At 33.3% G+C, this 17,996-nt stretch overlaps 1 protein-coding gene across 1 annotated transcript; it reads left to right on the top strand.

Annotated features, from left to right (window-relative positions):
• Positions 1 to 3,559: 3,559 nt before the first annotated feature.
• Positions 3,560 to 14,775, top strand: LOC105328969 (uncharacterized). Its single transcript, XM_011430059.4, has 5 exons — positions 3,560 to 4,106; positions 7,465 to 7,529; positions 10,005 to 10,105; positions 13,993 to 14,148; positions 14,272 to 14,775. Exons 1-5 carry the CDS (start codon positions 4,050 to 4,052, stop codon positions 14,370 to 14,372), a joined length of 480 nt encoding a protein of 159 aa, XP_011428361.2. The 5' UTR covers positions 3,560 to 4,049; the 3' UTR covers positions 14,373 to 14,775.
• Positions 14,776 to 17,996: the final 3,221 nt, after the last annotated feature.

The following is a 17,996-nucleotide window of genomic DNA, read 5'->3' as shown; positions in this document are numbered from 1 at the left end:
TTTTAATCTGCAAGTTATATTTTCTTTTCTACTGTGCTACTATTGATTTAACTCCGTGCTACATGTTAATATTTGAATTAACATCCATGTGATTATCTTTTTCTTATTGCCCTGTGTATCTTAGGGCAATTACGTCGAATGTATTTTTGCCCTGTATGTTAGGCAATATGAGATTTATTTCATTCACATTCATCAAAAGTTCATTTTTTTTTTTAGTTATTATTGATTGTAGTCCCAGGTTTGTCATTAAAGAATGTTTTTACCTGCCACCAAAGAATGTACCATGTAGTGCAAGTAGAAAAATGTGCTATGTTGGACATTTTACAAAATGACGGTGACTAAATCTGGGGCAGGTCTTTGATACTTTGTGCTTCTGATGCGATATAGCTTTAAAAAGCAGAACTACTTCTCGACTCTCTTGTTTAGTTTTGATCGAAAGGAAATAATAAAACATTCCAACAAATTCTCACTCGGATAGCTGTTAGACGCCAGTTTTTAGTTGTGTCCCTTCAGTTGGAAGTGGTAAGAGAAGAGATATAGGTGGCAAAGCAAGGACGATGTTGTTACAGAGCAACTTATGGGGGTTATATTTTAGCACTGCTTCTAAATCTCTAATCGTCCTGTGTTTATATGTCGTACTGTAAGACGGCATGTCACACATACCTATGTCACTGATAAAACTCATGGTTTCTATTTTAAACTTGTTTTCTTTTGTGTCTTGTAAATCCAGATTATGAAATTTAATGGTCATAATATTAACATGAAATTGTCCTGAGATGAGAGCTTTCTTCTTAAATACGTACCATGTTTATATATATTTATCATTTGTGAATAGACAGGTAATGCACATAAAATAAAAACAGTTCGTCTATAGCTTTGTTATTTCTTTCTTTGTTGACAAAAAAGGAAAACCGGATATGTGGATGGAACGGGACAAAGACAGTACGTGTATTAAGGAGGCTAGGTTGTCAACTTGCTTTAAAAATTTGGTTATTTTCTTAGATCTTTTTTCCATAATATGTAGGTCAAGTTCGATTTTGGGTACGATCGTGCAATTTTCGACAGAATTATGCCCCTTGGACTTATAAAAATTCCTAGTATTTGCAGTTTCCGTTCATTTTCTTCGCAGAGGTTGCATGTATTGAAATGAAATTTAGTATAATGATTTATCATAATATCTAGGTCAAGTGTGATTTTTGGTACGATCGAGCAATTTTAGACAGAATTACATTGTACGCCCCTTGAACTTTAGAAAAATTCTATTTATTTGCAGTTTCCGTTCATTTTATTTGCAGAAGTTGCACATACTGAAATGAAATTTGTTATACAGATAACATTAATAATATCTAGGTCAAGTTCGATTTTCGGTACGATCGTGCAATTTTCGAGACAGTTATGTCCCTTGGACTTAAACAAAATTCCAAAACATTTGCAGTTTACGTTCATTTTCTTTGTCGATGTTTCTTTTGTGGATGTATTTTGCATTCAGAGAAATAAATCTGCTTCATGTTTTCCTAACTTGACATTCCGTATGATCTTGACATCACTAAGTAAGATAGGCTTAAATTCATAGCAATAAGAAATAACATTTCTTATTGTTCTGAATTTACCTTAATTTGAAAGAATGCCTTGGATTTTTTTTTAATCGGATCTAATTTATCGATGCAAATGCAAGAATAAACATAAAAACAAAAATTAACTTTCTGCAAATTTTACTATTATAAATAAGACCGGTTGGTTTGAAGAAACAAAGTACATTTCTTATCCGTTCTGTCGATCGATACATCACGACGGATTTCCTTCACCCGGCGAGAAAAAAAAACTCAAGAGTCAGTGTACATACGAACTATATACATCGCCATGTATCCATATCATACCGTGAAAGCGCAGTACAAACCTCGTGCATACTCCTATGAAACTCCCACCACTTAAACATTGGAGGAAGGAGGTAAAAAATTGCGAACGGCTGGGTAAATTTCAATGAATGAATTTGAGGCTGAACAATATCCATTTTGATGTATAGAGAAAACTATTTTTCCATGATAAACGAAAGGGAAATCTCATCCCTCCAATCCATAGTATAAATATTCCGGACAACTGAAACTGGGGGGGGGGGGGGGGGGGTCCTTGAAAACCAAAGAACCACGTAATGTATGACAGCCCCACCTTTCTGGTATTAGATCGTATCAAATTGAGGATAGCAGTTATCGCTCTTGGCGCATTTTTTTTTTTTTTTTTTGCCGGTTTCAGGCACCTATGCTTGTACTTGTAGTTAACTTTATTTAAGTACAACTTAATGTACTTTCTACTGTGTACTAATGATGTTATTTAACAAGTAAGAACATTCATATATTGTTTTCTAATCATCATTTTCTTTGTACTTGCGATCATTGCAGAAAAAAATATATAATCCGCTATCGCGTTCATGAAACTGCAATAATAAAAAATGGGACAGGGAGGAAGGCAGTTATAATGACGTAAAATATATATAGCATTTTTTCATAATTGTGGTTGATACACATCTATACTATAAATTACACTAAAAAAAACAAAATAAAAACGAAAAACAAGAACAACCTTAAACAAAACCAAAACAACTCTATATAGCGTCCGTTCTATAGATTTGGCTTCTATTTCATATTTTTAAATACTAATATGTACAATTAAATCACTGTTGTTTATCTTTAATCAAAACACGTGCAGCTGTTATTAGATCCACGTGCACTTTTAATGGAATGACGTATGCATAAAAACTTACATGGTATAAACGTCAAGCCCTTTAACTTTTTAATCATCGAAACGAGATGTCATGCGAATTTTAAAGAAATTTATCTAACTGAAAGAGATGTCGGTATATCTCTAAAATAGAAAACTAATTATACACTTCTACAAAGAACAAATAAAAGATAAATCACTGAAGGAGGCTATCAACAAATCAGCCATCAGATTTAATTGCCTTAAAAATTAAAAAAAAAAGGTTTTTCTTAGCAATAATCATTATTTACTGAAGAAATAAATCTTAATAATTTAGCTTTACGGTATTTTTTTTAGAAAACTCTCCTTTTTAATGAGAGTTTTAAAATTTAATTAATTTAAATCTAAAAATTACCACGACAACCAAGCCCACATAAGAAGGAGATCTACAGTGCATCGATTGTCCAGTATGTTTGTAATACGATTTTTTGTGCACCTAATTTAATTCTCAGATATATTTTTCTTCTTTATTGTATATCTATCTTCGAGTATATCTACCTTTACCAAGGTTTAAGATATGGTGGTGTTAACTGAAAGAAAATAAATAAGCAATTGCCAAATTCAAGAAATAATGAAACGTTAGTGGCTTGGAGAGATTTATATCCCAAAATCGTGCCATTTAAAAGAAAGAAGAAAGAAAGAAAGTCCGGCCCTTATACAAAGTTTAATATCGCGTCTGTAAATATATATAATCCTCACACAGGAAAGCCACACAGCTCGCCTCTTTAACGTTGAGATTTTAAACATGCGCCGACACGCGGGTATTTTTTTAAAAAATTGGTATTGAAAGTACATTTAATTTTATTGATTTCTCCGTGCAGTGAATTTTATTAAGCCCTATTCCGGCACAGTGCTATGTACATAGAGGACACCCCGGGTAGTTTAACGTGACTAGGTTTTGGATCGAGCTCCCCCCTGTACGGATGGACGCAGAAATGGGACCCTAGAAGACGGTCCACTCATACCTATCTTTGCAAACCCCCCATTTTGCTATATATCGGATCCTTACTTCCAAGGCCGTTACAAAAAATCCATTTGTTCGTTATTCGTGATCAATGAGACAGCGGGATTTACACCAAGTTCTATAATTTTAAAATCATTATTTTTTTTTTTATTCAGTAATTCCTTTTTTTTTTAACTTGGAGCGTACTGGTGTTGTGGTGTTTTTTCTCTCTCCATTTCTTAACCGGAACCAGTGCATCGAGTGTGAATGTGTTTTTTGGAGCAATGGGTGACTGTCGTGGAAATGGTTTGTCCTACGAGAATACAGCGAACTAGAAGGAAATCCTCATAGAATGGAAAATGTGTGTGTTTATGTCTTACTGGCGATCCTCTCTCACCCCCAACTCCTGGTAAGTGTCCATGCCCTCTCTCTCTCTCTCTCTCTCTCTCTCTCTCTCTCTCTCTCATCATAATACATGTATATGTCACAACGATTATAATTTTACAGCATTGTGTCTAATTTGCTGAATATTGAGAAAAAAGTACGAGTGAGAGAGAGAGAGAGAGAGAGAGAGAGAGAGAGAGAGAGAGAGAGAGAGAGAGCATATTTGTGCTTGACGGACCAATAAAAATAGCAAGTATTTTATGAGAATTCACTGAAATATGAAAAATAAATTCATAAAGATTAAATTCTTCATTAATTTGGTCTAAGTATAAATTGATCGATAAGTCAACCCACACCCTCAACAAAATATTTTATGAATTCGACATGATCGAGAGTTAGTTTAATTAAATTGGTTTAATGAGACAGGGTTCAATAAAAAAAATTTACGATATCCATAAATAAATGTTAAAGTGGCCATGTCAACTTCAGGTAGTTACGGTATTTCAAAACATTGAAACGTTATACATTTCACAAGTCTGTCAGAGTGTCTTTTCCATAGTTTTTCTCTCTCACTTAATTAATGATGGGTTATATTTCCAATGATCAATAGATGTAGAAGGAGTTAACGCACAGAGCCTTGCCGTGTGGTCAATAATAATTTTGTAATTGAATGAATAAAACATCATAAACGCCAGAAAATGGACCCGTTATGGCATAATATTTATCTTTCGGGAAATATATCGACTGTAATTCGGGATACAATGATGAAACGACGCGACACCTGACATGTATTGGGGCGGGGGGAGGGGAGAGTCAACTTCGATTGTTATATTACTCGGGCGCTATGAATGTTAGATGAACTCAGTTCTTATCAAAAAGAGCAAAATATCAGAATATTAAATGGCGACTGTGACCAAACTTAATGTTAACTATTCTGCGACTTGAATTTGCGTACGTAGCCATCAGCAAAATGCGCCCTCTACCCCCCCCCCCCCCCCACTCCTCTCCTCACGTGCGCACAATCACATGCGAGCGGATAAGGGTGTGGGGTTTTCTTGTTTGATTGCCAGGGTTTTTTGATTAGAAATTCAAACATTTTTTTAAAGTGGTCATGCACATGTTTGTGTGTGACATGTTAGAGTAGGTCTAATTTGAATGTCCTAGACTATAGAAACTTAGATTTCATTTGATATAAAATATAAGTATGATACTCGTTTGTCAAATCATAACGTTCTGAAAAAAAATCTTTCCATGTTGTAATTATTGCGTATTATAACCAAGTTGCTTATCAAATCAAAAGCATAGAAAACGTAAATAACCTACTAGTAGACTTGGCGTGATTGAGGGAAATTGTCCATAAAACGATTAAATATATACGTTTAGCTATTAGCTAGGGACCCCCTTCCTATAGTCGATTTACTAGTACCTAATGTGATCTAAATTATTTCCAACATGACCCACTTTTTGCTGGCTGATCCAGAGTTCCGCATCAATCAAATTCTTTCTACTTCTCAAAATTTTCGATTGGAAAATTGACGTCATTTTGAACATGGAAAAGTCTCAATAATAATGAAAACCCCATAAACCAGTGGAATGTTTGAATTAGCTTATAATGAATTAGCTTATAATGAATAATATATTCAAAATTTTTGTAAAGACATGCATGCTTATACTTCTTTAAAATCCCCCCCCCCCCTTACATTCGCAAAATAAATACAACATTTCACATTTTTGTAAAAATACCTCAAATTTTGTAAAAAATAAAATTCAAGACCTATAAAAGCCACGTAGGACCTGAGCTGAAAATATGCTCTATTTTATAATTAGTTTAAATGATTGAATAACCTAAAATCAAAATAGATGAAATTAAGACAGAAACATATGTCTATTAGTTGCATTCAATGTCAACACCGCTTGTACTTTATTATTTAATCCACTTGAAAGTTCTCAATACGTTTAAAGAGACACTAAATATATTATACATGTTGCTGCCGACAGATGTCGTTGTTACGTATTTGGAGATCTTTTGTTGTTGTTTATCATCACAGCGAGGTGACTGCTGGACGAATGAGTGTAGAGATCTTTATTCCTCAGACCTATATCATTGTGTTCTATTGTTACCCTCTGGCTTTCATTACCTGTTATTGTTCATTTCTGTCTAATCCGGGATTAGCACGGATTAAGATATATATCCAACGATTTCCATAAACAAGTGTATTATCAGCCTGTTTATATCAATAAGTTAAGCCATTGTTCAAGAACACGTGATTTTATATCCCCGTTTCTAAAGTACAAATAAGCCATACAAATTTTATTAAATATTACTTTATATATGTAATTAAACAGAGCTATTGCCCTGAACTTAATATACCTGAATTACTTTTTAAAAATAAAAAATTGATTCGAGCATTTGCATTTCTTAATTATATTATATAATGAACGAAACTGACGGTTCTTCCTCTAAATTTAAGGCAAGAGGGCAATATCCTTGGTCGAATCTTCTTTACCACTACACATAACAGTATACTAACAGTTTCTATTTACAATTGAGTCAAAATGAATAAATTTATATATGTATATATACCAACTTAAATTCAGTAAAATAAAATTTATCAATTTCTATAACAAAACATTATGCTAATGTTGGATAACCAATAGTATCGTTGTAAAAGTCCACGTTGCTAAATAATAAACCAGGATACATGTACCACGACATTTCAACACTAATTCTTGTTAGTTTACAATTTATACAACCCAAAACTAAATGAACTCCATGACGTCGTAACAGTGTGAATTGAAAAACATCTAAAAGACCGTCGTTCGTAGAGTCAACATGTAGAGAAATTATCATAAGGTGTGAACTTGACGACACACTTGTTGATACAAAGGTGGGGGTCTATTGAAAAAACACAATACAAAGTGTGTGTATGTTCCATTGTTTTATGTTTGTAAGGCTATACATGCTGACGTTCTTACAGTTGCAGATCAATATCAAAACAATGTCAGAAAAATTCGAGTTGGGAATCTGGCTTTGTAAAATGAAGAATTTTTTTTCTGTAGCCTCTTCTATTTTAATCTTCTTTTCTTTAATAAGATTTGATTAAATAAATAGACATGTATTCATCTCGTCCTAGTGTTGTATCTGTATTGCTTCTTCTTCTTTTTTTTAGCTTATTCCTTATGATAATGACGAAATTTTCATACATTACATTGTGTATGATTTTTCATCTACACTGTCTTTTCAGAGAGAGAGAGAGAGAGAGAGAGAGAGAGAGAGAGAGAGAGAGAGAGAGAGAGAGAGAGAGAGAGAGAGAGAGAGAGAGAGAGAGAGAGAGAGAGAGAGAGAGAGATTACAACAACATAATAAAATATTCTCTTTTCAGTCTGCAGATGCGTGCAATGAAGACGGGACCAATGACTCTTGTTGGTATACCTTCTGGTATGTCTGGTAAGTCAACTTCCGGTTTTACTTTTTACTTCCGGTTCTAAAAATTTAGCTTTTCAGCAAATTATTTCCTAGAATGTTAAAGGCTGAAATAGAGAGAAATAAAGGGTTGCTAAAATTTTAAAACGATGTATAGTTAAGCTTAACTTTGCTTTTATCACGTGATCAGAATTCAGAAGCCCGAAGGCGACCAAAAAAAACGTGGAAAGAATATTGATAATAGAGTTCATTGACTCTTCGTTATCAATGATCTCAGAATCATAGACAACATGTTTTCAACAAATGTATATAGTACAACAAATCAACACCAATAACCCAAATGAATTGCAATGACGAATGCCAGATGCAAAAGAACACGAGTTTCATAATATTTTTCTAGCGTTAACTTTTTCAGATACCTTTACAATGAAATACCCGGTACATAGCGCGGAGAATCAAGCAGAGAACATAGATTTTGTATTTTAAGGATTTTTGATAATGATTGATTTATTAAACGGTTCTAGAATAGTAAACGATTTAAAATATTTACTGGATTTTGGCAATTATTTGCTTTCAGTATTTGTAACATGAAAAGGAGATTAATAATGAAACATTTAAAGCTAGATTATTTAGTATGTCAATGGTAAGATTCATGAATCTTATTTTCATGCAAAAAGTAAATGAATTTTAGATTTTTTTTCATCCATTCTCTTCAGGACTGCATAATAAAGTCTAATTTACTTAGTTGAATAAAACAAAATCAATCTGCCTGAATGAATAATATTACAAACACTTCGAAACTAAGACTGCCAACCTCAATGTTTATTCGTTAAATTGGTACTAAAGATAATACATTGTTACCAAAAATACCAGTATTAAGTCGTAGAGAAAGGTTGTTTGGTGACAGAACAGCTATATACTAAGGTATGCGAGTACACACTCAAAACCGTTAAACATATTTAATTTTCGGTTCTACACAAAAACCACTATCGAGATACTGACAGTGGAATGAGTATATATACCCAATGTTATTGTACAAACATGTCCTAAAATCTATAACATAAAACACCTCTTAGCTTGTTCTATTCACAGCCAAAAACACATTGTACGTTGGAGAAATATTTGCTTAGTTTCTATTTATACGCGGATGATTAAAGTCCGCAGGTAACTAGATATCCATCCGCCATAGAATTGAGACCCCGGTAGAATAGGACATGCTTGCAGACTGAATGAAACTCAAACAGACAACGGGGAAGCGCCGATTGCTGAGTAGACTTTGACTAATGGCTGTTTGATTTGTTCTTCAGATAGATTTCAATGTCCATGTAATACAATCACTAGAATCAAAGGCATTTAATATCAATATCAAGGTTTCTTTTCAAGTCGCACTAAACCCCTTACATAGTAACAATATAACAGAGATAATGCTTTAAACTATTTGAGAAATAGTCCAATAATGCTCAGGATAGGTATCCAGTTTCTTATTTTTGAAGTCAAACAATTTTCCGTTCCTTTTTGGAAGTTTAATTACTAGTATCTGCTATATGCATTGCAAAATGCAAAATTCTTTTTTCTTGTCAGCCATTTGTTGTGTAATTTTAAGGGTAATAGTAATTACATTTATCAGTGTTTTGTCAAAATGATTCTTTACCCCAAAATTGTAAACGTCATCAGATATATTTACTGGCAACCATAAATTAGACCTCAATATTTACAACTGCAAAACGAAGTTGTTCAGATCGAACCGGATAAGGTTAAAAACCGGTCAATTAAAATCAAACCTTCTACCAGCTTCTTTATTCTAATCGTCCTTCGTGTTACTAAGGGGGCTGGGTGAGCGTGGCCATTTTTAGACCATAGTTATCTCCTTAAAATGAAGAGCTCTATATAAATATATAAGAATATCCACTCGGCACACCTCGGCCGATTTGTATCTCATCGTTACGGAATCGGCCGAGGTTTGCCGAATGAAGATTATATATTCAAAATATGTTTTAAATAAAAAAATATTTGTTTTTTTTTCTTGACTCAATGATATAGTTCATGGCTAACAACAAACGTCAAATTTTAAGGTGGAACTGATGAGTAATTTGTTAACCATCCAGCCTTTTTAATCAGACTGCATATAAAGATCGAAAAGAGCAAGTTTTTGTTATCAGTAACCACAATCAAATGAAGATTTATGCACGCTATATAATGTTAATTAATCAACATTCTTATAGTTGATACTGCGATAAATAGAACTCTATGTAGCCCTTTTCTCTTAATTAAATGTTCGAAACTGAGGAAATGCAGTATGAAAACTCTATTTTTTGGTGACCATTGGTGTTAGCTTTATAGTTTTAGGGGTTTTAATCACATGATTTGTGTAGTATATAAAAATAGACAAATAAATATTTAATGATCACATTTTTGTATAATTTACAATTCAAACTTATTATTATCCCACAGGCAACCGTCCATATCTTTTTTTTATTCATTCATTATTTGTTTTTGCAGGGTGGCCCTGGGCTTATTCATTACAGTTTTAATTACTATGGTAATTGTTTACTACAAACACAAATGGTCAAAACGGAGGACGCGTGTGCGCAGAATAGCAGGTAAGTCACGTGTTGAAACGTTTTCCTATCGGAAACAGAGTGCATATCATCAATTTCATGTAGTTTGGAGAGACATGTGACATGTTTGTAATCGATGAAAATAGACTTTCGTTTAATGTTTCAAAAAAAAAAAAATTCACCCATTTTGTACAAATATAAAGAAAAAGCTAGAAAAGGTTTTTCCCCTTAATTATATATATAGGGCAAGTGGACAACAAAAATTAACTTGACTTGTGTATTAAATAGCAATTTACCATATAGAGTTATCTATCAAGATGTTTATTTCAGTATAAGTCATTTGAGGCCCAAATTAAAGTGTATTACACAGTATAGACGTCTTTCAGATGTTCTCCGCAGTAGAGCATATAAAATTATAATACTTTAAGTAACTTTGCCTCGATAATAATGTGTTTTATCATATGGTCCTGTTCTTTAAAACGGGATCTAAAGAATTTTCGAAAGGAATAAGAATTAATTGTTTCATTGAATGCAAACTTATGTATCTCCATATATTTTTTTATATATATATATATATAAAGCTGCATGGTATGAAAATGAAAATTAATAACAGTGCAATCTTTTAAGGGTAATTTAAAAGTGTTGGCCAATACTACAGAAATTAAGCTGTCCGATACTTGAACAGTATTAAAGGTAAACTATATCCCTAATTTGGTACAATGCCAAGTCATTCTGGCAGTAGGTAAATACACCTTATCGACCTATCGTCCGGAATATCAAGCGTCTGTGTGACATTGATTGCAGCTTGTTTACCGAGATAGGTAGACATGAGCGTGAAATTGTTTAACCTCTCTCACTAGCTTGAAACAAGTGACCTAAATCTCATTATGTGCAAATTCGTTAAGTAAACGATTTTATAAAATCGTTCGCTCTTAACGATATGTATACGCCAACCAGTTTAGAAGTCATTTGAATGTGAACTCGCTATCTTTAGATTACAGAACTTGTACATGTATCAATTAAGCCTCTGGTTTATTTTCTAAAGAAAAACGTTTTTAACCGGGTTTTCCGAAGGAAAAATCAGGTTATTAAAATGGTGAAAATGGCGGGCGGGCGGTCGGTCGGGCGGCTGCCAAAAGGGTACCCTCATTGTACAGATAACTCCTCCTACAGTTTTCAAGATAGGAAGTTGTTGTTTTGCAGATCAATTGTGCATATATCAGAGGTGTGCATATTGCTAGGATTTTGATTTCCAATAATTTATGAAAAAAATACCAGCTTTTGAACTTAGTCATTTTTTGGCAAAATATTGCATATAGGGTACCCTCATTGTACGGATAACTCCTCCTACAGTTTTCAAGATAGGAAGTTATTGTTTTACACATCAATTGTACATATATCAGAGGTGTGCATATTGCTAGGATTTTGATTTCCGATAATTTATGAAAAAAATACCAGCTTTTGAACTTAGTCATTTTTTGGCAAAATATTGCGTATAGGGTACCCTCATTGTACGGATAACTCCTCCTACAGTTTTCAAGATAGGAAGTTATTGTTTTACACATCAATTGTACATATATCAGAGGTGTGCATATTGCTGGGATTTTGATTTCCGATGATTTATGAAAAAAATACTAGTTTTTGAACCTAGTCACTTTTGGCAAAATATTGCATATAGGGTCCCTTCATTTTATGTATAACTCCTCCTACAGATTTCAAGATAGGAAGTTGTTGTTTTGCAGATCAATTGTACATAGGGTATATCAGAGGTGTGCATATTGCTAGGATTTTGATTTCTGATAATTTATGAAAAAAATACCAGCTTTTGAACTTAGTCACTTTTTGGCAAAATATTGCATATAGGGGTACACCATTCACTGGATATGGGTTGACATGGATTATGGATAAAGTTCACATAAAAGAAAACCCGGTTTGCTGTCACATTGACAGCTTTTCACTTGTCTATTTTCTATAAAAGAAGAACGTAAAAAACACACAATTAATAACCTGCAAGTTCTTATCTTCCATACAGGTGTGCGGTTTTGTCTCATTTCATAGTGTCTCTGTTTGTTAGGCAAAGGTCATCACTCTGGAATTAACACCGAAAGTAATCTATTCTTATGGTTGACATTTGACAAATTGAAATATCTTTAATTTTCATTTTATATTATAAAATTCAGTGTGTGTTAAGAGGTACTATAAATAAATATGATTAATTTTAATTTAATTTTTAGAATATATCGTTTACGAATTCAAAGAAATGAAAGTGCGAACTAAAGCACTAACCAACTGAGAAAACTACCCTCAAAATTTCAGAAACAAGTTTTGATCCAAGCTAAACAAAACATTATGCTACAACAAGCTTCCTCCTACATCTGAAACACTATATAAATTTACTGGCTATCGTGTTTATCTGATATTTGGGATAATATCGTGGCTTAAGGTGGGTCTCTACTCGAGTGACGTCATCATTGATAGCTCTGTATAAATATCATTCCTGGTTAAAGCACAGGATTATTGCATCAAAATTGAGTTCATAATTATAGCAAAAAATGAAAATTGTCTGGAAAGGTGTTATGAGAGGAGGTATACATTATGTGGTGATTTGGGTAAGAAAAAAGTAAGTAGTTAAATCATAAGTAAATTACATAAAGTGTCAAACGGATAATTTCAGGAGAAAAAAACACCACTGTAACCAAATCGTTGCTGATGTTAAAGGTTGCGTACATTGCAATGATGATTATCATTTAGGTAGATTTAGAAATAAAAGCGTTTTGATACCCTTAATAATCATTTAGCCTAAAATAGTATCATTTAATCATCAATTGAAATGAAAATGCGATAATTCTTATCATTGCTAATATACGCTAGCAATAGGTGAGAAAACTATCTTCAGATACAGGAACAAAAAAAAAGATCCATACTTAGCAAATTGAATGATATGATCAACATCCTGTTACAAAGTAGACAATGTTGCTGTACCAGGATATTTGACTGACTACCGTGTTTATCTAATATTTAGGCTAATACTGGGACTTCAATGCTGTGTACATTGGATATTGTTATGTTCTACATAGTTAAAAAAAGAGTTTTAATTTCATTTGTATTCGTTTCAACATCCTGATTTAACACCTTTAGGGAAAGGAAATGTGGTTGAAATTATAGACTAAACTCTCTAATTGAATATCTTTAAGGGGTTTTATTTGTGTGGAAAAGTAATGTATTTGACTTAGTGACCATTCGTATGTTCACATAAGCCAGTATTCGTGCGTAAACAGACCTACAGTCCTTAGGAAATGAGAGAGCAAACTTATTTTGCAATTATTCTAGCACTAGTATACGGTGTATAGTAAAACACACTTATGGTGAAGTGTTAGGGACAAACAAGACTGTACTCTGTTATATCCAATACGTAATAGTACGTCACCAAGATGATGAAATTGACACTTCTGCTAGAGAGAATTCGTTATACGCGTTTAAAAGTGTTTTACCATTAATATGAATTAATATAAAATTAAAGAATGACCGTTGAAGGAGTGCAGATTCCACAGAGCAAGTCTATTCCCCGAGGCGTGCAATTTAATTATATTTATTTTGACGTTATAACTTGAATAAACAAAGAATTATATGAATTTGAACTTTTCCTGATTGTTTGTTTGTGTCGGTATAATACAACATTTAAAGTATACCATTGAGGGAGTCAGCAAGTTTCCAGTTCCCTTCAAGCTTCAATACGTATATTGTATATAACAGTTAAATGATACGGGGAATGAAATTGACATATCATTACATGCGTGAATAGCCGTAGTCGTCTTTCTTGCAATTAGAATCTAACTTATTATGATTTCATTTAGAAATTAATTTAAAAACATTCCACTGGCTAACTGCCTCGCCATGTTTTAAAATTTTACTTTGGTGTTTGCTTTCAGTTGTCCAACCGCAGAATCCACCTCCCTACGAGGCCCCCAGCCAACTTCCGCCCAGCTACGAGGATTCACTCAAACACAGCGTGGCTATTAATATCCCCGGATATCACGTGATGGAGAGCCGACCGGGCATGATCAGGGGTCACCACCTTGTAAATGGTAAATTATTTGTGTTTTGTGTTTTAAAAATTAAGTGTATAATTTCTCAACAGCAATTTGAGATCATGACACGCAAGTATGTTAATAATGCAAATTGAGTAATGGTGGCCCATATTTTTTCAGTGGACCCCGCTACACCACAGCATTCCAGACCAAATCAGTCACGTGGCAGTCAGCTCTCAATGCCACCCAACTACGAACATGCCACTTCCAGTAGGAGTTGACGCATGCGCAGTAACGATACTTCAGAAAGTGAATAAAAATTTACCTCAGGAAGTGGATAAAAATTATAGGCTACAAGGGTATCAATATGAGTGGGGTTTTTTTGTATTGGGCGGAAAAATATTACGTACGTAATGACGCATGTGCAATGAGAGAGGATGTTGACAGTGTTGTGCACACTGAATCATTGATCTGTGATAGTTATATATTCTGTTATTGTTTTTCACTAATAATTCTTATCTGTGATATATATAATGTTTTGTATGCATATTTTGTATGCATTCTGTTCTAATTTATGATATAAAGCAGAACGCGTAAAGACGTTCAGAGCTTTGTTTCTAGAAACAAGTCAACCGAAATATGTGAAAATTGTTCATCTTTTGCTAATAAAAAGATATTTTGTTAGTTTTGTTATTTTTGGAACAAATTATCAATGCAATCTCAAACATTTTGATGAGAAACGCAAGATGGGGATTATGGTGCCGAAGCAATTCTTATATGAAGAAAATAAAACAAGTCAATTTAAAATTTTGGCAGAAAATATTCGAAAAGGCGTTTGATTCCCAAAGTTGTAGAAAAATACATCAATACTAATTATCGAAGTCTAGAAAATACACAATGTACAGTGTTGTAAACATGTACAGTCATTATACAATTTTGTAGTCACGTACGTTCAATTTACAATGTGTAGACATGTACAGTCAATAAACTGGGTACATTGTTGAAGAAATATACAGGCAATGCACGATGTCGTAAACATATACAGTCAATACTCAATGTTGTAGACATATACAGTCATGCACAATGTTGTAGACATATACAGTCAATGCACAATGTTGTAGACATATACAGACAATGCACAATGTTGTAGACATATACAGTCAATGCACAATGTTGTACACTATACAGTCAATGCACAATGTTGTAGACATACACAGTCAATGCACAATGTTGTAGACATATACAGTCAATGCACAATGTTGTAGACATATACAGCCAATACACAATGTTGTAGACATATACAGCCAATACACAAAGTTGTAGATATATACAGTCAATACAATAATGTAGACATATATAGTCAATACAATGTTGTAGACATATACAGCCAATACACAATGTTGTAGACATATACAGCCAATGATGCACAATGTTGTAGACATATACAGTCAATACACGATGTTGTGGATATATACAGTCAATACCCAATATTGTAGATATAAACAGCTAATAAACAATGATGTAGATATATATATATATACAGTTAACACACAAAGTTAAGTAGACATATACAGTCAATACAAAGTTGTAGACATGCACAGTCAATACAATGTTGTAGACATATGCAGCCAATACTCAATTTAATAGTATACCTACAGGGGGGGGGGGGGGGGGGGGCTATTGCACCTTTGTTATGTTGCGTTATACATGTAATTTACAAGCACAATTCCGTCGAACTTACACGGAGAGCACATTAGAATGTTAATTCCTTGTGATTGAGGAATCTAATATTTTTATATTGTCAACACGTAAGACTTCAAACTCTCTTCTAATATGAACATGTGCCAAGTGTCCACTGCATACACGTACCGGTCATAAATAAACCTCAGGAAGCGAGGTAACTCTACGTGGCTTTTTCCAACTGACTGCCGAGTGGGTTAGACCGCCGTGAGACAAGTTATAGTTTTAGTTTTACCCTACTTATGACTGCAGTCGTTGCAACGGTAAAAGTTTCTCAAACCAGCAGAAAATTACCTAATTATGAAAGATAGCATGATGAATAAGAAGTATACAAATAAATTAAATAGGTAAAAAATATGAAATTCGTTAACAAGACCGATACTTTAACCACTGAGCTGTGATGATAGACAATCAATCTGAGTAATACAAACAGTTTAACAAAACATATATATATATCGCCATCTTGTGACGTAGTGTCACAAAAAATGTATTGGTGTAGTGGCGTTAAAAAATGCATGCTTTGTTTCAGGAAACTCTCTCTCTCTCTCTCTCTCTCTCTCTCTCTCTCTCTCTCTCTCTCTCTCTCTTTTATTTATTTTTTAACTGTCTATCTGTCGTAGTTTCTGAATTAAAGTTTGATTTTAAAGTGCTATAAAGTAAAAATGAAAATTTGACATCCAAACTCCATGAAAAAAACAATTTTACATGTAAATTTAAGAAAATAAGTTGCTGCGAGAAAAAGGGGGGTCAGTCCCCCTCCCCCCTTTGATGCTACGTGCCTGCATAGCAGAAACAAATACAAATAATTTAGTCCTACGAAGCGCTGTAGAGGTGTATTACAAGAAATATCGACGGATTTAAACGTATCAAACCCTAAATATCTCTCTTTCTGAAACAAAACATGAATTTTGAATTTCATTTCATAAGTCGTCAGTGTTTGTTTCATGTAATAGTCAGATATAATATGTTATATCTGACTATTTATACTTTTTATATCAAGTTAAATTAGAAATAACTGGCATGTACCTTGATTAAACGGATGATTTAAACTATTCGAAGGAGTCATTGGTATTATGATACCGTCCGGGGGAGGGGGTCGGTCAGGTATCCATACGCAGACAATTTTTTAAAAAACTAGCTATATAGTACGCGATTTCAGTTACTATATATGTAGCTATAGTACTTACTCATTGCGAAATGTAATTAAGCTACACCCACGTGCCAAATGTAGCCCCCCCCCCCCCCCCTTCGATTCATTTCATTGAATTAGAAAACAAGGCTTATTCAAATTTGGTGTTGTTTTGGTGAAATTTATATTAATCACAATTGATTCAATATTGCACTATTTGACATAAGTTGAAATCAGTAGTTTTTGACAACTCAATTGGGAAATTTGGTTCTTCGAACATGCAACAATAAGATATTTTTAAAGAGCTTGACTGTGTATCTTTTGTAATATGCGAACCAAAAAGTCTTACTTGGATTATTAATTTAATATGGAACAGAAGGTTGGAGAAATATTCAAAGATGATGCCAAAAAAGCTAGAGAAATTCTTAATTTATCAATTCAGGGTTTTTTTTTTCAAAATCAGTCAAGGGAATACTTTTAACAAGTCTAACGTTGAAAAAAAGTTTTCAATGAAATATCCAGTGATATGAAAAAAAAAATGACATACTAATTTGGTACTTGGGTGTTTTTACTGAGTGAAGCCGGTGTAACGAAGAATTTTGACCCGGGTTGAAAACTGATCCGGGGTCATTTTTCCACGTTGAATATTGAGACCAGACCAAAGGTGTTGAATAAAGACCCGTTGTAAATTGACCCACATCATGGAATTTTGATCATGAAACCAGCTCAAAATTCAACAGCAAAGAAGCACAAATTAAAGAAACAATATTTTTTTGAGTCTATATATTTAATTAAAAATTATCATGCAGTTTTTACATATTTATTCTTAAGATATGGTTCAAGGGGGGGGGGGGCAAAAATGATGATTTATTTAAATTTACGTATTATTTCTTTAAATACAGTACGTATGTAATAACTATTTTATTCATAATAAACTTTTAGCATATAATGCTGTTTTATCTTAAATATCTATATTTAAAACAATGTTTTATTCAGAATATTTGTATACATCAGGCACGTAGGATCATTTTTTTTA

This window comes from Magallana gigas, chromosome 10 (genome assembly GCF_963853765.1).
Source record: "Magallana gigas chromosome 10, xbMagGiga1.1, whole genome shotgun sequence".
NCBI classification, from domain to species: domain Eukaryota; kingdom Metazoa; phylum Mollusca; class Bivalvia; order Ostreida; family Ostreidae; genus Magallana; species Magallana gigas.
Note: the sequence above shows the minus strand (reverse complement) of the source record. Positions and strands in the feature narration are given on the sequence as shown.

What these genes read in the sequence shown, in the direction of transcription:
- LOC105328969 (XM_011430059.4), top strand. Translation starts at nt 4,050, where the DNA reads ATGGAAAATGTGTGTGTTTATGTCTTACTGGCGATCCTCTCTCACCCC. An exon ending in TCTCTCACCCCCAACTCCTG is followed by an intron (nt 4,107 to 7,464) that starts GTAAGTGTCCAT and finishes TTCTCTTTTCAG; the next exon opens with TCTGCAGATGCGTGCAATGA. An exon ending in TATACCTTCTGGTATGTCTG is followed by an intron (nt 7,530 to 10,004) that starts GTAAGTCAACTT and finishes TTGTTTTTGCAG; the next exon opens with GGTGGCCCTGGGCTTATTCA.